We start from the raw sequence: 20,297 nt of genomic DNA on the forward strand, positions 1-20,297 counted from the left end.
CATGTATAATTTAAACACTGCACCCTAAGGCAGCAAGACTGGCAAATTAATTCAAGTTGTAATAAAATTAATAATGTTAAAGCATATAAAAATGTTCATGAGTAAAAAAAATGATGAGCAACTGCATCCCTTCCTGACAATATTTGGAAATCAACAAATTTGCTGAATACCTAGATGTTTGCTTACATTGATCCGTTTCTTCTACCATAAAGAAGAGAGATTTTCCAATCAAAAAGCAATTTGAATAAAGCCTTCCTGCACACCCACAAGGTAGGGAGCAACATGCAACAGCAGTGCTCCCTAATTCCTCTTATTCCTCCTTTCTTTAACATGTTAATGTTTTATCCTGGTTTCTGTCCATTCTGTGCCAGATAACTAGTTTTGTAGACATTAAGTAACTAAGAACACAGATAGTTTTATAGTGTTTTCTGTAACAGAGAGACAAACTAAGGTCTACTCTTTGCTAACTTTATTGATACTCATCACCCAATGAATACTACCCATGGTACTCACAGCAGTAATTTTTTTAGGTGGGTTGATGTCTGCTGGAATAAGAATAGCAACTATTTTCTCCACTAAGCCACATGATGCCTAGAGGCACCCTTGTGATGAATACATTATTTTTTTTACAGATGATAGAATCATAGAATCATAGAGCTGGAAGAGACCACAAGGGCCATCGAGTCCAACCCCCTGCCAAGCAGGAAACACCATCAGAGCACAGCTGACATATGGTTGTCAAGCCTCTGCTTAAAGACCTCCAAAGAAGGAGACTCCACCACACTCCTTGGCAGCAAATTCCACTGTCAAACAGCTCTTACTGTCAGGAAGTTCTTCCTAATGTTTAGGTGGAATCTTCTTTCTTGTAGTTTGGATCCATTGCTCCGTGTCTGCTTCTCTGGAGCAGCAGAAAACAACCTTTCTCCCTCCTCTATGTGACATCCTTTTATATATTTGAACATGGCTATCATATCACCCCTTAACCTCCTCTTCTCCAGGCTAAACATGCCCAGCTCCCTTAGCCGTTCCTCATAAGGCATCGTTTCCAGGCCTTTGACCATTTTGGTTGCCCTCCTCTGGACACGTTCCAGTGTCCTTCTTGAACTGTGGTGCCCAGAACTGGACACAGTACTCCAGGTGAGGTCTGACCAGAGCAGAATACAGTGGCACTATTACTTCCCTTGATCTAGATGCTATACTCCTATTGATGCAGCCCAGAATTGCATTGGCTTTTTTAGCTGCCGCGTCACACTGTTGGCTCATGTCAAGTTTGTGGTCAACCAAGACTCCTAGATCCTTTTCACATGTACTGCTCTCAAGCCAGGTGTCACCCATCTTGTATTTGTGCCTCTCATTTTTTTTTGCCCAAGTGCAATACTTTACATTTCTCCGTTAAAATTCATCTTGTTTGTTTTGGCCCAGTTCTCTAATCTGTCAAGGTCGTTTTGAAAATTAGTGAGGAGAAAGTGAGACAAGGGTAATGGAAAGAGGAGAAAATCATGCTGTGTGAGACAAAATGAACTTTAGTCTACCCTTTAGTCTACCCTACCTGCCATTTAGCTATGAATACTGGAATTAACAAATCTGTTTAACACAGGTACTTTAAATATGTGATTGCAGTCACAAACCTCACAAAACTATGGTGGTTATATGAAAGGCAGAAAACTCAAAGAAGAATGATACCACATTAACCTGTAAAAATTAACATGATTTAAACAAAAGGTATTGGAGAGACTGTGGACATTATTTCAACATAATTTTACAGCAATCAGAAGACTGAACCAAGCACTGTAAATAAATTCACCGTGTCATATTCTTAAAAAGTATCCTTCACAGGTTATTTAGATGTGAAACTTTGAATGCAAAGTACACAACCTTGGTTATGGTCCAGTAGCAACCACAACTGTGTAGTTTTAACTGAAAATCTTTTGGGGGAATTCTGTATGCACTTGGGATAAGTGCAATTCGACAGTGCTTAACAGATAACTTATCTGAAATAGGAAATTAAGAATGAGTTTGAGAGGTAAAGGTCACTCCCCCCAATCCCCCCCTGCTCCATTGACACTTTCAGGTTTGGGTCAAAGTATATGAATGTCCTATATAGCATGCATTAAATTATTGCCAATAAACATCTTTGCCCACCCTTTCACTCACCCAAAGATCTCCATCTGATGACCAAAGAAGATATGATACAGGATAAAAAAAATTCCTTCCAGTAGCACCTTAAAGACCAACTAAGTCAGTTCTTGGTATGAGCTTTCGTGTGCATGCACACTTCTTCAGATACACTTCTTCAGTGTATCTGAAGAAGTGTGCATGCACACGAAAGCTCATACCAAGAACTGACTTAGTTGGTCTTTAAGGTGCTACTGGAAGGAATTTTTTTTGTTTTGACTATGGCAGACCAACACGGCTACCTATCTGTAAATGATACAGGATATCAGTGATTAGGACTCTCACTCTACTGTTTCAGTAGGTTGCTTTGAATATAGAGGAGTGGGACTCATAGAAGATATTTAACTATTTCTTTTATGTAAACTGTGCTGCTCAGGTGAAGCTGCTATTTACTATAGAGGGAGAAAAGATAGCTACAGTACCTGTAGCTCTATCTTTCCTATTCCTAGTGGAGCAAACAGCAACTTGGAGAAGGAGCAATTTAGATCAGGCAAACAATAAGGGAGCTAAAGGAACATTCTCTCCCATTGTTTCTCTGATCTTCACATCAGCATTATTGCATAGCTTATTATTCTTATTATTATTTAAAGCAGAATATCTTGATCATGGATCTTCTACACAACTGCCAGTTTGGATCCAACCAACTTAATTTCCCAGAAATATGAGCACTCAGGAACCTTGGGTGCCTTTGGTTATGTACTAATAAGTCTTTAGATTTGTCATCTGGGCAGCCCAGGACCTCCATCCACATTGCCTGGCATGGGCGTAACCGGGGGGGGGGGAGGGGTGCAGCTGCCCCCCAAATCAATAATAATACTTAACTGAGGTTCTGCCCCCCCCACAAAAATCCTGGCTACACCCATTCTGCCCGGGCTTGCACCATGGGGAGGTCACTTGGGTGCTGCTAACAGAGTAGTTTGACTTCACACCTGGAAGCTCACTCCATTGTCTCTCAAGACAGACAGATACCAACAACTGCTCAAAAGCATGCTGCACTAATACAGGATTTTCCCCAAGCTCCCCTTGTTCTTTAGTTTAAACAGCAAAAAGCCATTAGGGTTTTCCACAGTGGTTCCCAGCCCAAAGAACTGCACCAGACAATGTCTCTGCATAACTTTCACCAACAATTTTTTGGGGGGTGAAAGCTTCCCTTGATACTAATTATCTACAGTGGATATTTGCTTATATCTAATTTTGGTGTAGTTTGTGTTCTATTTTGTCTAATTTTAATATACGGTTATGTGATGGATGTTTTATATTCAAATATTATCAATTTTAAAATGACTGGACTAATACAATAGTAATGTATTTGCTTTAGAAACTAAACCTTAACTGAACATGGAGGTGTGCTGCTGTACACACAGCCTTACCAGATACTTCAGAGATGACTATTTTTCACTTCTGGCACCCCTCTTGAACAGTTAGTCCACTTGCATGATGGTCTATTTTGAAATGCAAGAGAGGCCACATTACAGTAAAGCTTCCTCAACCAAGGGGAAAAAATATATATAGTCGTACCTTGGAAGTCAAACATTTTGGCTCCCGAGCACTGCAAACCCGGAAGTGAGTGTTCTAGTTTGTGAAAATTCTTTGGAACCCAAATGTCCAATGCAGCTTACACGGCTTCTGATTGGCTGCAGGAGCTTCCGGTAGCTGCACTTTGGTTTCTGAACATTTTGGAAGTTGAACAGACTTCCGGAACGAATTCCATTATGATGGTATTAATATCTCATAAACAACAGCTTGTTAAATTAAGCTTTGCTAAGATGCAACAGGAATTAATGAGTTTTCCAACACGTAAGGCGTATCAAGTGAGATCTTAATGTGACTTACAGTTTTCAATTAGGTAGCATGATTGTGAAGTCTGCCATGGTAACTTCCCAGATATACAAGTACTAAGGGGGCTTTGACACCTGTAATATTTGCCTATGTGCAAAGCAGGTGTCGATTCTCATGCAAGGCTGAAAGGACACCATTGTCAGAAAAAGGCTGCATGCTCATTCCAAAGGTCCAGAATTAAAGCAAACTGAAGATAAATCAGTGCATGTACAGCCACTGCTGGCCATGTTCTGCAATTATATAGTTTGTTATTTAATAACCTGCTTGGTGATAACTGAATGATAATTAATACATATAACAGAAACCAAACCTTACATCTTTGACTTTTAATTTTTCAACAGCCTTGATGAAATACATATTTTTCAAAATTTGCTAGCAAGTTAATGACCTTTCTAACAAGTTTATTATGTTTCATGCAGCTGCTTATTTGTCATTTGGAAGCATTACCAATATATTTTCCTTGACAGACTCCCGAGAAGAAAATATACTCCTCTATCCCAAAATACATCATTTGATTTTTAAAGGTGAATGAAACTGCTTTGTGGGCCAAAAAGGGCCAATGGACTCGCCATCTGTGAACTAGACAGTAACCAATTCAGGTTTGAAATCAAAGGATACCTTTTAACCATTAGAAGGGCAAATATAAGAATGCCACTAGGTTAAAGCCAGTTGGAGAAATTTGAGAGACCCTTGATTTTATATTTGAGTGCCACTGTTGTGACTCACTGTGAGTTGCCACCTCCCACTTCTCGTTTTTAAATATTTGACTGATCATATCTGGGACCATGAAGGAATGTGCTCCCAGCTCAATCAACCTTGAGATTTTCTCTTCATCAGCAATAGCAGCAGAAAGCCTATATGCCAGACCTAACCTATTAGCAATTACACAAATATAAGTATTGATGTAATGGGGTGTGTGAGTTACTTGTGGTTTCTAGACTGCTACCTAAAAATAAAACAGCTCTTGAGAATACAGAAGGTCGCCAGCACAACCTTGGAACACTTGGCTCACCTATCTAAGACATTTGGAGCTACTGTTCTGTTGATGTTCTGTATAGCTTTTTCTGTTCGAATGTTGCTTTCTTTTACATTGCCTGGCTTGCATGGGTCACCAAGCTAAACAATGACTTAGTGTGGGTTTCTCCTGGGGCCTGTGCATTTGTATTAGGCCATGGTTTGGTTTGCCTTAGTATGACGTGAACAAGGCTGCTGCATCAACCAATGTAAAGTAGATGTTCAGGGACAGAGTTACTGGTATACTAAAGTGAGGCACTGACTGAAGACAAGAATCACTTTTAGGGGGGAAGTCCTCAGCTTCTAGTCTCCTAGCCATACTGTGAACCCATGCTGTTTACGCCACAGTAACAATCAGAAAGGCCTGACAGAACACCTGGTCCTCTCAGAGTCTGTGTCTTTTTTGGCAGCTAACTGCAAAATTTTCCTACCAGGTGGTTACACTTCAATTACACTAGCTAGTCTTTCTAAAGTTAACAAGAACCGCATGAACATCTTTTATGCATTAAAACACAGTATGAATGTTGTTAATTGTTGCTTACTTTTATTTTATTTAACTCATTTAAATTAAAATATTTCTTGATTGTAGCAGATATATATGTAGATAAAAATATAATCTGCACTGTTTCCACAATGATTTGATCCAACATGTTACGAGCTCAAAACATTAAAAACATTTCCTATTCTAATTTCTTATTTGCATTTGATTAAGCTCTCAACACATTTTATTTATTTGTAAAATAGATATCCCACCGTTTGTGACAAGCAATCACATTCACACAAAACAATACAAATCGGCACAGTAAGCTCAGTCAGCAAAATAAATTTTACACTTGTGGAATCTCCTCCTGTCCCTATAATAAAAATGAGTGGCTCTGTAGCTACTCACATCCCCATCAAAGGACTGGAGGAATATACTGATTTTCAGCTGGTGCCATGAGAACCAGCTCCTAGGGGCCAAGGTCCCTTCGACCCCCATAAAATATTAGAGGAGGCCAGCTCCCCCCAGTTAATGGGCATTGCCATTCAAATGCTGAGTGTACCACACCATGTGATCAATTATGTGAGGCAGAGCTTACCTGGCCCCCCAATATTATATTCAAGTTGGCTCCCTGGGCTGGTGCTGAAAACTACAGTGCCCATACCAGTTGTACTTCAAGGGTGGAAGTACCTTCCACAGTTAGGATGTCAGCACTAAGAAGACTTTGGACTTCAGTTAGGGTTGAAGCAACATAAAGGGCCTGCCAACACATCTTAACACGAGGCCAGGAGAGGCACTTCTTCAGATAACTAGATCCTAATTCATTCAGGGCTTTGTACAAAAGCACTAAAACCTTGAATTAAGCTCAGCAACATGTAGTTAGCCAATGCAAACTCTTCAGGACTATGGTTCCAAGCAGCTGAACCAGCCAACAATTTGGCAGATGCATTTTGCAGCAGCTGCAGCCTCTAAGCAATAAGAACCAGAGAAAAGTCCTGCTGGAATAGGTCAGTGACCCAATCAGTCTGGCATCCTGTTTCACAGTGGCCAACCAGATGCCTATGGGAAGCACACAAGCAGGACATGATCCAGCAACTGCATGGCCTCACCTGGCTCAGAAGAGAGTGAGGAATAAAGGTGGGGGTCATTCACATACTGATGACGCTGCAATCAAGTCCCCTAATCAACATGTCCAGTGCCTTCATATAGTGGGGAACAAGATGGAGCACTCAGGGCCCCACAGCATAGGTGCCATGCAGGTGAACTGCAGGACCTCCCTGGATAGGGTCCCACAGGTAGGACTGGAGCCATCATATCACTGCATTTACAGGTTCCAACCCCTGGAGGATACCATGGTAAATGGCATCAAAAACTGCTGAGAGAGCAAGGAAAATTTACAACCTTGCCCTGTCCTCCTGATATTGGTTAACCGGGCCAACCAAAACTGGGCCTGAAATGGATATACATAATCTGCTTCTTCCAAGGGAGTCTGAAGCTCAATGGCTACCACCTCAAGTAACTTGCCACAAAAGGGGATATTTATGAGTGGGTAGTAGTTGTCACATACCTCTGGGTCCAGGAAGGACTTCATGAGGGGCTGTACCACCATCTCCTTCAAGGCAGAAGGAACTATCCCCTGCCATATTTACCACCTCCTGGACCCACCTAGTAAATCCTGCTATCTCTCCGAAGCCATGGTGTGCAAGAGTTTGAGGTTTTTTACAATCAAGTAGTGTAAAGGTAAAGGTAAGGGTAAGGTAAAGGATGCCTAGACAGTTAAGTCCAGTCGAATTCAACTATGGGGTGTGGCACTAATCTCTGCTCTCAGACCAAGGGAGCCAGCGTTTGTCCACAGACAGCTTTCCGGATCATGTGGCCAGCATGACTAAACCGCTTCTGGCGCAACGGAACACCGTGACAGAAGCCAGAGTGCACAGAAACACCGCTTACCTTCCCACCGCAGCAGTACCTATTTATCTACTTGCGCTGGTATGCATTTGAACTGCTAGGTTGGCAGGAGCTGGGACAGAGCAAGGGGAGCTCACCCCGTCATGTAGATTCGAACTGCCAACCTTGCGATCAACACGCCCAAGAGGTTTGGTGGTTTAGACCACAGCAACCCCTGCGTCCCTTTACTAAGCAGTGTACAAGTTTTAAGAAATAAAGAGTTGATTGCCCACATAGAATATCAAGAGTTGATTGCTACATAGAATATCAAGTTTTAGAACCTAGCTCACAAATCTTAACTCACTGTTTTCTGTTGCACAGTGGTGCTGAGTGGGTGCAATGTGAAGGCAAGAAGTGGTGTGCTGGAAGATGCTTCTCCATTCCACATCACATTTTGAGCTGCCAGGCCACCCATATCATGCTATCCCCACATCTCAGGTTCTCAAGCAAACTCAGGTATCTTGTAGGATACCTATTGGTGGAAATCTCAACATGGCAGCGAATGAATTTTTTTTTCATTCTTCAGGTTGTTGTTACAAATCCAGAATAAGAAATCTAAACTCTCATGTCATTCAATCTTACTGTAGTGCCACATACAACCTATGTGGTGACCAAGCACCCAGTGAAGGGTGCTAGGAGAGAGCTCACACCCAGGTTTTAACCGATTGATACAATCAATAACAACATCCTTCTGGCCTGTCTAGAGGAGCTGGGGGCACTGTTATACAGTGGTTCCACTCCTTCCTCCTGGGACGTGTCCAGAAAGTGGTGGTGGGGGATAAGTGTTCAGACTCCTGGGCTCTCACTTGTGGGGTGCCTCAGGGTTCCGTCCTTTCCCCCATGCTTTTTAACATCTACATGAAGCCGCTGGGACAGATCATCAGAGGGTTTGGGCTGGGTGTCCATCAATATGTGGATGATACCCAACTCTACCTCTCTTTTAAATTGGAACCAGTGAAGGCAGTGAAGGTCCTGTGTGAGTGCCTGGAGGCGGTTGGAGGATGGATGGCGGCTAATGGATTGAGGTTGAATCCTGACAAGACAGAAGTACTGTTCTTGGGGATCAGGGGGCCGGCTGGTGTGGAGGACTACCTGGTTCTGAATGGGGTAACTGTGCCCCTGAAGAACCAGGTGCGCAGCCTGGGAGTCATTTTGGACTCACAGCTGTCCATGGAGGCGCAGGTCAATTCTGTGTCCAGGGCAGCTGTCTACCAGCTCCATCTGGTATGCAGGCTGAGACCCCATCTGTCCTCAGACTGTCTCACCAGAGTGGTGCATGCCCTAATTATCTCCCACTTGGACTACTGCAATGCGCTCTACGTGGGGCTACCTTTGAAGGTGACCTGGAAACTACAACTAATCCAGAATGTGGCAGCTAGACTGATGGCTGGGAGCGGCCACCAAGACCATATAACACCGGTCCTGAAAGACCTACATTGGCTCCCAGTATGTTTCCAAGCACCATTCAAAGTGTTGGTGCTGACCTTTAAAGCCCTAAACGGCCTCGGTCCAGTATACCTGAAGGAGCATCTACACCCCCATCGTTCTGCCCAGACACTGAGGTCCAGCTCCGAGGGCCTTCTGGCAGTTCCCTCACTGCAAGAAGCAAAGCTACAGGGAACCAGGCAGAAGGCCTTCTCGGTAGTGGCGCCCGTCCTGTGGAATGCCTTCCCATCAGAGAGATAAACCTGACATTTAGAAGACATCTGAAGGCAGCCCTATTTAGGGAAGTTTTTAACATGTGACATTTCAATGTATTTTTAATCTTTTTTGGAAGCTGCCCAGAGTGGCTGGGGAAACCCAGCCAGATGGGTGGGGTACAAATAATAAAATGTTGTTGTTGTTGTTGTTATTCTGCCAGCTACTGATGTAAGTAAACGATTAGGCAACAAATATGCTCAAGGACGTGAAAAGACCTGTGCGCCACACTGTGACTTTTCATAACTAAAGGAACAGGCGTTGTGTATAGCATCTACTACAGCACTGGGCTTCAGCTGATGGGTTACTGCCTAATTCCAGGTGGGTCACAACAGGACCACTGCCACCATGCAAATACATGATAAAATATTAAGAAATGAGTCCCCTAAAACATGTTACGGTCTGAAAAGGTTAGAGATACTTGCACTGTTCACCTGGAAGGCACCACATTGACCGTCCCTTTTGTAAATTATAGCATTTTACGATTCCTTGGACATTTTTTTAATGGACACAGCTGTAACAATGTATTGAATGAGGCAGTACACAGAACTGGGGGAAACCACAGATACTTCCATGCTCTGCTACAGTATTAAGCCTCAACGTTACTCTCAACGTTTAATTTAACAAAAGTTCCAGGTGTTCTTTGATAGGCATCTTCTTGGTTGGAAATTATTTGATGCCACCATATTTCAAGATTAACTATGACCACTTGTTTATATTCCTTCAAGCTGAAGCAAGATTTGACTACAGAGCTAGTAGAATGTGCATATATGAAGCAGACAATCTTCAGAGCAAAACAATGACCAGCACTTTTGAATGAAAGGAATGAAAATGAACATTAGCACATCAAAGGCACTCTTCTGTAAAAAATGGCACAGCATACACTTTAATCTTTTTGACAATCTATTCATGAACTGAACTGAATTCCATTTCCGACACAAATGAGAATGCACAGCACAAGGACATCTTTGCCAACAATAAAATAAACGTCATGCAGAGAGATGGTGCTGCAGTCTTTCAACTACTCAAACAAATTGGCAGTCATTTTAAACTAAAAATACAGTGTCAGAAATTTCAGTTTTCATAATAAAAAAATTACACCAAAATAGTTGCTGGTTATATATAATGTTTGAGGCTGCACTGTTTCTTATGCAGGGCCCCCAATTCAAGGAATCAAGGGGTCAGAAGAAAGCTTTCCTCTCTTGTTTTATGCGTGCCTAATGTTATCATGGGACGCAGGTGGTGCTGTGGTCTAAACCACTGAGCCTAGGGCTTGCCAACTGAAAGGCCGGTGGTTTGAATCCCCGCGACGGGGTGAGCTCCCGTTGTTCAGTCCCTGCTCCTGCCAACCTAGAAGTTCGAAAGCAGCCCAGTACGAGTAGATAAATAGGTACTGCTGTGGCGGGAAGGTAAATGGCATTTCCGTGCACTGCTCTGGTTCACCAGAAGCGGCTTATGCTGGCCACATGACCCGGAGGTTGTACGCCAGCTCCCTCGGCCAATAAAGTGAGATGAGCGCCGCAACCCCAGAGTACTCGTCAAAATATCACAGGCCATAGATTATTTAAGAGCCATAGGCCTAGGTAAAGAGGAATGTTTTTGCCTGGTACCTAAAGACATGTAATGATGGTGCCAGGCGAGTCTCTCTGGGAAGAGCATTCCACAATCATGGAGCCACCACAGAAAAGACATGTTCTCTTGTTGTCACCCTCCAAACTTTTCGGGGATAGTCATAAGGGAGGAGATCAAACTATGTCAATATGCCCCAACTGAGCCAAAGGCTAAATATCAGGTGACTGCTGACTGAGTCATCCCAAGTCCAGCAGAGGGAAAACAATCCTTTAAAATAGTTCCAGTTACAGATAGGTAGCCGTGTTGGTCTGCCATAGTCAAAACAAAAAAATTCCTTCCAGTAGCACCTTAAAGACCAACTAAGTTAGTTCTTGGTATGAGCTTTCGTGTGCATGCACACTTCTTCAGATGTATCTGAAGAAGTGTGCATGCACACGAAAGCTCATACCAAGAACTAACTTAGTTGGGCTTTAAGGTGTTACTGGAAGGAATTTTTTTCCCTTTAAAATAGTGTTTGTTTGAGTTACAACTACCCTTCTTGCTGGCTTAATTTATGCCAGGTTAATTTATGTCAAGTTGAGGGGTCCTAGGATCCATCCTAATTCACCTTCTCTGGTGGAACCCAACAACAGCTGGAGGGCACCATGTTGGAGAAAGCTGGCCAAGCTTCTATGCATAAACAGTTATTTTTTAACTCCTGTGTAAATTTGTGATGGCCATAATCACAACATATCTGTATTTATATTTGGGGCATTGTTAAAATTTGCTATTGCTGTTTTTATACATTAATTTTCTTTTTTATCTGTTATTATACTATCATACTGAAATTTTGTACTGCTATATTGACACAATTTGTATGTTTATTAATTTGCTATGTTTTCTGTTTTTCCCCTCACTCGTATTGTGGGTTGCTTTGAATGCGAGTGTTTATGGGTAAGAGACATATACAATCTAATCTCAATGGAATTGAATTGATACAGAAAATTATTTATTTTTGACTGTTATGCTGAATTGGCAATTCTTCTAATTGGCTATTTGGGGCAGAGAAGAAACTTTCTTCATAGGAAAGTCATGCACAATCGCTGCCCTAGAAATGTCTTGAGATGAAAAGCACTTCCTTGGTGGGGAAAAGCCTGCTTGGGGCCGTGGTTCTGGGAGGACTGAGGATTCTCTCCCCCCCCCCCCCCGGGTTTTGGTATACACAATTCTTTGTGTATATGCAGAACCCTTGGAACTGAACCCTTGCATAAGATTTGATTGTACTCTATATACAGGGGGGAAATACTAATAATGTAGATTTGAAAATAACCAATTCTCCAATCCTAGTAGGAACCAGAGCTACCTTCTGACAATAATCTCATACTAGAAGAATACCTGGATAAGGAAATATTTTAAATTTTAGTGATGTTGTCAAGTCTCCTTTATCAGTATTGACAGTTCTCTCAGGTATTGACACAGCACTGTATTTTTTAAAAAATGTACATGGTGTAACTGGCAGATCCACCTTATAACTACAGTGAATATGCGATGTTCTTTGCTTCAACAACATTGCTTTGTGTGTGGAAGGGGGAGCAGGAGGTGAGAAAGAATACTAATACCAAAAAATTGTTTTAAACTTGTACAAATTGTTGGCACTGAAGTCCTATTCAACAATTGGAAAATTACTACATGTCTTTTATAGGGCAAAGAACACATTAAGAGTTCATTAATTAAACAGTGCTTGTGGAACAGATGGAATGGCTATCTGGGTTCTAATTACTGTAAGTTGTACAGAGGTTTGCAGTCCTTAATGAGCTCAATAAAATGAATGATTACACATCAATCACAATTAGAGATACCTATAAGATGGGCTGAATAATCATTGTAATATGTCAAGCATGGTAAAACAAAGAACAACAGGCAACGCAAAACATAATTAAGAATAAATAGTCCATCCCAACCTCTGGGGGAAAAGTGACGTATTTGCACAACTTCTTACCATTCATGTAAAGTCAAGGGGTGGTATTCAATTTTTTAAAAATCAGAGTACACTCATTAAAACAAACAAGCCTAATATAAGCATGCCCATTAATTTCAATGGTCCTAGTATGAGCAAAACTGATAATATAGCTCTACATTATCTCCTTCAAAAGAATAGGCAGCAACTTTTCCCTCCTCAGTGCATTTACATAGCTGAGGCACTTCTGGAATTTCGGCATCCCAGGCACTTGCCAAGTTTGTATATGTGAGGTGGACCTGCTTTCCTGGCAAGTGGAGGATTACGCCTCTATGACTTCCTCCCCATGGTCTGGATGTCTTGTTAGCTGCAGTGACACCAAGGGTTTGTGCTATTGCAGTAAAGTTGCCCATTTAAAAAGGTGGTTGGGTATAAGCACACATACCCAGCTGGAAACTTCATTTGCAGAAACTCACTCTTATTAAAGATAGTTTGTGGGAAAGTGGTTTCCAAAGTATTATAATGACATAAATCCACTTCTGCTACTCACAATGGAACAATGCTAGTCAACTATATGTAAATCTCTAATATAACTGTGTGATTTAGATTTTTTTTTTAATTACACTTTCCTTTTGAGTAAATTTTTCACTTTTCACTTAATCAGATGTACAGTCAAATCTTTCACATTTGGCCTAGAAGTTCACTCTTTACATTTGCAAAGATTTGTGATTAAAGCAGAAGCTTTTTAGCCTGAGGGGTTAAAAGTGTGGGTGTGGGAGTGCGCTTTTGTTAGAAAAATTAGCAATGCTATGAGTCATTGTGCATTAGCGGCAGAATAGTTTTGCATCTTGTATGAACCCAGACACCATATGCCATGCGAGGACCTATTACTTTATTCGGTGCCATTGCTGACAGGCAGACACGTGGATATCCCCAATGGAAAGACTGTCTCTTCTCTGTGGTGAGTACAGGAACCCAGTGATCTGAACACATCAGACATTGTAACTAGCAGCAGGAACAGCTGGTAAGCTAGGAAGAAGCAATGGCAATACAGAGCTAGAATGTTAATGAGAATGTGTGAGCTAAAGCCCAGTGCAAGCCTCAAAGGAGCGGGGTGGGGGACATTAAAAAACACTTTATTTTATGCAGTTCATGAAGCCCAACATTTGGGATTTTTCTTCCTGAAATCATAAATACTGAATCTGAGTTAAGCATTAGTTCACACAACTAAGAAACTGATAAATATTGTTCAAGAAGCTCAGAATTTGTTCCTGTCATCCTATTGAAAGCATATTAACCTTAACTTCTTTCATTTTCCAAATAAAATAAAATAAAATAAAATAAAATAAAATAAAATAAAATGGTACATTCCTGAGTCAGTAAAGCCTTAGCCAAGGCTTAGATTGAAGCAGATGCATGGCTTGCTTGTTTCAACATCACAGTTATAATTACTTAAGCTAGATCAAGGAAACATTTTAATGCAAAAAGCAAACAAAACTCATAACATGACAATGAAAGGACTAATGCATATAGAAGTAAATAATGTTTTAAATGCATTGTAATTTTTCACAATTGACTGCATTTTAACACAACAGGATTATAATGATTAGTCATTTAGCAGTAGCATCAACCATACCATATATGCTGAAAAGGGTTAAAAAGTCAAACATTTTACATGAATTTCATTCTATCCTAAACATGCATAATCTGGACTTTGGTTTTTGACAAAATGTGAAGACATTTTACCTGACAAGATCTTTGTATGCTTTTTATTATGTTTACTATGCTTTCACTGAAACTCAATCTTTTGAAGGAATGAAAAACGTCATTATTATAAAACCTGAGAACTCTACATTACCTTTACTCCCAAGAAGGCAAAATAAGATTGCTGCTATAAAGAATACAGTAGCAAGAATGCATACTATACAAGCAACCTCATTTCAACACAAGCTGATGCTAGTTTAGTATGGAAAAATTACACGCTCAACCCAAACAATATTTCTCAAACTGTGCACTCATTTTCTCATTTGATACTTTAATTGAACAGTAAATTGGTCAGTGGGTGGTCACTTTTGAACCAGAATGAAAATAAATGTGGACACCATGCAGTATAAGGAAATATGCAGTAAGTATATTAGCAAAGAACACAAAAATGTTGTTGTTTTTAAAAGTTTGTTTCTTCACTTAAACTTTAAGAATTCACATTTAATTGTTCTTACATTAACAAGTACTGGTGCAGGTTTGGGCTACAGTATATGTGTTTCAGCTGAGCTGCAGTAGAGCACTTTCACAAATATTTCTCACACTGAAAAATATATTTCACCTTGGGGATTTTTCATTAATTCAGGAAATTCCCACATTATGAATTGAATTAGCTTATTTTGCTATTAATGATGTAATCACATAGCCAAATCAGCTGCATACTAAGTGTCCTGACTACATCCTGTTTAGCGTGTGATTATTGACAGTGTAGAATAGTAAGTGAAACTATACCTAAAAAGAAGACAGCCTAAAAATGAAACAAAATGGCATTGAAACAGCAGCAGATGACAGAAAACGGCGAACATTTACTCAGTTTAGAGTTTTTTGTAGAAATACGTTTTGATTTAAAAAGTCAGAAAAGGAGAACAGCTAGCAAAACCCTAATTCATATGCTCTCAACAGGAGGGTATATCTTAAGCTGAAACATTCTCTCTGGTAATCTAAATGGAAGGAGAGACAGCTCAATGATAACCATAGTTTGGTGAAGAGTGTAAGTGCCAGGGCACCTAGAAAGTTGAAGAGAAGGAACTGAAGAAATTATTGAATAGAAAAGGGCCAATTACTATTTATTCATAATTAAGCTCCCTAGCAAAATGCCCGCAAGTATTTTCTCTTTGTAAAATAAACATTTGTGGTTTTATCTCAATATTATGTTAGATTAATGTACATATTTAAATAAAAGGAACAGACATTTTATTCTGCTAATTTGGTTTGATAGTTCAGACTTGTCTAGAAACCATGTGCCCTGGACCACTTGAAGACTGGCTAGCATCCATGAAGATTTTCTTCTCTAATTCTTAAAGGACTACCCTCAGTTTGACAACCCATCAGCTTGAAACCTCACTTGCTTTGTTTGGATAAGTATGCCAGTGGAACTTTACAGTCGTGTGACCCCAGCATAGGCCAGTAGAATTGTAGTGGCCAGACTAAGAACTGGAGTTCACTGGAGACAGAACTGACCATGCAGAACATCAGGGTATCCAAAAGCTCTGAGAACAAATTCAGAAGCTTGCCTGATTTGCTGGATCAGCTCAGCATGTTCTGCCTGCCTAGCCTCCATTCAGGCAAGCAAGAGGCATTATCAGAGTTCAACGACACATTCCAGCTAGGCAAAAACTCTCAAAAGAGGGTGCAGAGCGGGGCCAGTAACAGGTGTGGCTGGGGAGGGGCTGCGGCTTGAGTAGCGTCCCAAAGGTCTGACAGAGAGGCTTGGAGGGCTGCATTTCACCTCTGGGGCTTGAGGTTCCTCATCTCTGCTTTAATCCTTTGCCTCCCATTGTAGTCCCAATCTGGATCCACCCACCCTGGCATTTGCATTTTGGAAGCGTAAAATGTTCCCGATACTTTTCCTAATGCAGATTGCAGGTGTGAAGCCACAATCCAGGTCTGGATTTCACTGGAAGAAAAGGGCTAAAGGCCTCTAATTCCCATGACAGGTTCCCAGTCCAGATCAGGAGGCAATCTGCAGCAATTTATGAAATAAATATCTTACACATAATCATATATTGCTTTCCTCTGGCTTTGCGGGATCATAGCTGGCTCAGCCCCTCTCTGCCCTGTTTCATTGAAGTCTCAAATTTCAGTGATGCCCTGCGCAATGCCAACATTTGGTGCCCCCCCCTTTCATTCTACATCACAGTTGGGGTGCCTCCTGAGGCTCCATGCCCAGTGCAACCAAACCGGTTGCGCTTCCCTAAATCTGCCTCTGCCTGTTTCAGGGCTTTTGGTGGGCTTCTGCTAGCAGGTACCCCAAGGAAGCCCTCCACCCACCTGCACATTCAACACTGCAGATGGAGGATACCTCTGCCCAATCAACACCCTCCTTCCACCCCAAGTCCAGCACAAAGGGCATCTGGATTGCAGAGGAGTTTCAAGAAAAGAGATTAATATGGCAGGAGAATTACTTGTCTGAAACTGAAGTTTCTTTCATGGATCACAAGGTATGTATATATATACATGAACAAAACAGCACTTCCAAGAGTCTGCTAATACAGTTGAACCTATTGGGTGGCTTTCCTCCATATTTTTTTGTTCATCAGTTCTCTTTAAATGAGGGGGTTGCTAATTATTGTGGGAGGGTCAACACCATTAAAAGTGATTTTTAAAATTCACAGTAAAGATTATGAGAAGCAAACACAGAAGAGTGAATGTTTTAAGCCTGACTTAGAAGTTCATCTGAGATTTCAAGGTCTAAACAGGAACAGTACCTAAAACAAGTGCAGATAATTTACAGAGGATTTAATTGCCTACCTATTGCAGGGGTATACGAAGGCCTTCTATGAAATGTAATAATTCTTGGCAAATCTACAGGACATACACAGAAAAATCCAATGTTAATACCACCCTAAAAGCTTCACATGTCATTACAGGCTGGAACAGATTACAGCTATTGATTGCTGCCTGGAGAATGTTCTCGCTGTGAGAACGGAAGGCGAGCAGCAGTGACAGACAGCTCAGCTATTGATCTACTCCAGCAGGGAAACTGCACTTCAAAATGAAGGTCAGTATTCCTTTATGCCACCAATTAGACCTACTATAATGTTCACCAGGACACTACGGAGATCGGTGAGATTGTTACAAACAATTCTGAGTCATATTTTATTTCCAACATGCATAGTTTCTGACAACAACTGACTGAAAACTACAGAAGGCAAATTATACTCCCCCAATGACGGCAGAACTGATAATCTTGGAAGGGAAAAATGCCATGTCCCATAAACTGAATGGGAAAAAGTGATTGCAATTATATATATATATATATATTCAAGACAAAATTACATGAAAGTATAAGGGTGAAATCCAATGCTGATGTTCTGGTTATGGAACAGTTTTTGATCCAGTGGAAAAATCTGGAAACGGAAGAGAAGGGGAGGCAATTTTCACCAGTTTTCTCTTTCCCCTACAGCTCTAATTCCATGCCACCTTCCATGTTGCTGTGGAGAGTCCCTCAACACTCTCCTCAACACTCTGCAACATTTTTTCAGGTGGTGTAGGGGGACTCAGTGAAACTGTCTCCGCTTCTCTTATGTTAGCAGAGCAAAAGCAGCTCCACAAGTGGCACCATACTATTGGATGCTTTTTTCTCAAAAGAGATCCTGAGGCATCAATAACAAAAAACAAAAAATGTAGCTCAACAATGTATTGCATAATTCATGTTTCAGAATCTCTCAATCAATAAGAATCTAGGCATACAAAGGTGTCTCAAGTTCATCTATTTATTTCAAGTATGGAAGAATTGGAAATGCTCAAGGAAACCAACTGGTCCATGTAATGTTTTCTTTCATAATGAACAGAATAATATTTCAGTGCCATTTTAAATACGATTACTGCTTCTCCCTTTGTTATTTATAATACTTTCACCTATCACATATTCAAAAAACCAAAGTCAGGTGGTGAGTGTAAACAGGATTGTAGTTAAAATGGGGACACTGAGAAATAAGAGGAAGAAATCAGTATGATTGAGGAGGGAACCCCAAGGCTTTCAGAAACTTGAATGAATAAATTAAAATGAACCTTAAAATATTGCCCACTAGTAAGCAGATTTAGGGGAGCACACCCGGTTCACCCACAATGGGCAATGAGTTGAGAAGGCACTGTAGGAGGAGCTGCAACAATGATGAATGGAAAGTGAGAGGCGGTGGCGGCAGGGGTTTTAGCGTTGAACAGTGCACTGCTGAAATGTTAAAAGTCCTCTACTGCCACTAAAACAACCAAGTAAAATCTATTCCCTACCTAGGTAAAAAAACCAACAACAGTAAAGGACCCCTGGATGGTTAAGTCCAGTCAAAGGCGACTATGAGGTTGTGGCACTCCTCTCGCTTTCAGGCTGAGGCAGCCACTGTTAGTCCACCGACAGCTTTCCGGGTCATGTGGCCAGCATGGCTAAAGCACTTATGGCGTAACAGAACATCGTGACGGAAGCCAGAGCGCACGGAAACACCATTTACCTTCCTGCTGCAGCGATACCTGTTTTTCTACTTGTGCTGGTATGCATTTGAACTGCTAGGTTGGCAGTTGAATAATTCTAAAAATGTTGCTTTTGCTCAACGTAAGAAAAATCCTGTGGTATCATGTCTTCCAGCTTCCTGCATACACAGTAGTCGACCAGATGCTATGGGGAAGCGACAGCCCTCTCCCCAAGTAATATTTAGAGTGCTATGCAGATTCCCTGCAAGTGATATTCAGAGGATGCTCACCATGGCAAGTAGCTATTGATGATAAAGACTTAATGGTTTCAGCAGAGTCTTTCACAAAACCAAATATTCTTGTAGAAAACTTACCTCAAAGTGAACAGATGTAATTCCCAGTCCTGAACTAGAAACAAAGAAAAGGATACAAGCTCTGATACAGAGTTTTAAGGGACTTCACAGCTCTGCTCGCATTGATGCACGAGGCCCGGATAAGATTTGGTAGCAGTTTTGCAGTCACAATTGCCCCATCAAACAAAGGACCAAAAAATGGTACCTGTCAAAATAAAATGCATTGTATCATTAAATCAGTATTTATCACTGGATGAAAGGCTAAGGGAAGTCAGAGTAGAATTACTGAAATTACTGAATTTAAGTTAGTCGTTTCCATTAATTTCAGTGGATCTACTCTGAGTAAGACTAACCATGGAGACAATGTAACATAGTAGTTTTTATCAGCCAATGTGTAAAGTATTCAACTAAAATGTTTATGTATTATCTTTTGGGTACAAGTGTCTGGGTTTGGATGTTTCCTCAACTTGAATACAGATAAATGTATGTGTACACACATACACACCCACACCAGAAGTTTAAAGCACTTAAAAAAATGTCCAGTAGTTCACTCCCAATAATTACTCAGTTTAAGCTGCCTATTTGTGGTATCTCCAAAACAACTAGTGTCAAACCAAGGACTGCAACTGGCCACACTTACACTTTTATTCCAATAAGACCCATTTATCCTAAATAGAACCTAATAAGGCAGACATGTACAGTGGTACTTCCGGTTACGAATGACATTTCCACAAATTTTGAAAGCACGCCAAAAAGTGCAAGTAGATTAATAGGTACTGCTATGGCGGGAAGGTAAACGGTGTTTCTGTGCGCTGCGCTGGTGTCAGTGTTCTGTTGCGCCAGAAGTGGCTTAGTCCTGCTGGCCACATGACCTGGAAGCCGTACACCGGCTCCCTCGGCCTGTAAAGCGAGTTGAGTGCCGCAACCCCGGAGTCGGTCACGACTGGACTTAACTGTCAGGGGTCCCTTTACCCTTTACCTTTATTAGCATTGTTAAGAAAACAAAACCAACATCCAAATCCTGGACTTCTAAAATACAACCATTACTGGAAATTGAGTCAGATAAGCTTAATAATTTCATGAAGAAGGGGCAGGGAGATCTGGGCTAGACATG

The 20,297-nt window shown here is 41.1% G+C and overlaps 1 protein-coding gene and 1 long non-coding RNA gene across 12 annotated transcripts in view; one reads left to right on the plus strand and one right to left on the minus strand.

The window, feature by feature from the left end:
- Positions 1-5,717, plus strand: part of LOC310848997 — a 43,219-nt gene extending 37,502 nt beyond the window's left edge. The window contains exon 2 of the long non-coding RNA XR_014566718.1: positions 4,482-5,717. This is a non-coding gene — a long non-coding RNA (uncharacterized lncRNA). The remainder of the gene's footprint in view (positions 1-4,481) is intronic.
- The window catches only part of RALGAPA2 (Ral GTPase activating protein catalytic subunit alpha 2), a 178,918-nt gene that overhangs the window by 28,062 nt on the left and 130,559 nt on the right, over positions 1-20,297 (minus strand). For 10 of the 11 annotated variants that reach the window (XR_014566701.1, XR_014566702.1, XR_014566703.1 and 7 more), the window contains one exon: positions 19,261-19,388. Coding sequence is in view for 8 of the 11 variants with exons in the window: in XM_083748549.1 (XP_083604675.1) it covers positions 19,261-19,388 (128 nt within the window). In the remaining 3 variants the exon portion in view is untranslated. Of the gene's footprint in view, positions 1-18,998; positions 19,093-19,204; positions 19,389-20,297 lie in introns of those variants that run through there. The other variant, XM_083748552.1, reaches the window with a different exon arrangement.

This window comes from Podarcis gaigeae, assembly GCF_964106915.1.
Source record: "Podarcis gaigeae genome assembly, chromosome: 7".
Classification (NCBI taxonomy): domain Eukaryota; kingdom Metazoa; phylum Chordata; class Lepidosauria; order Squamata; family Lacertidae; genus Podarcis; species Podarcis gaigeae.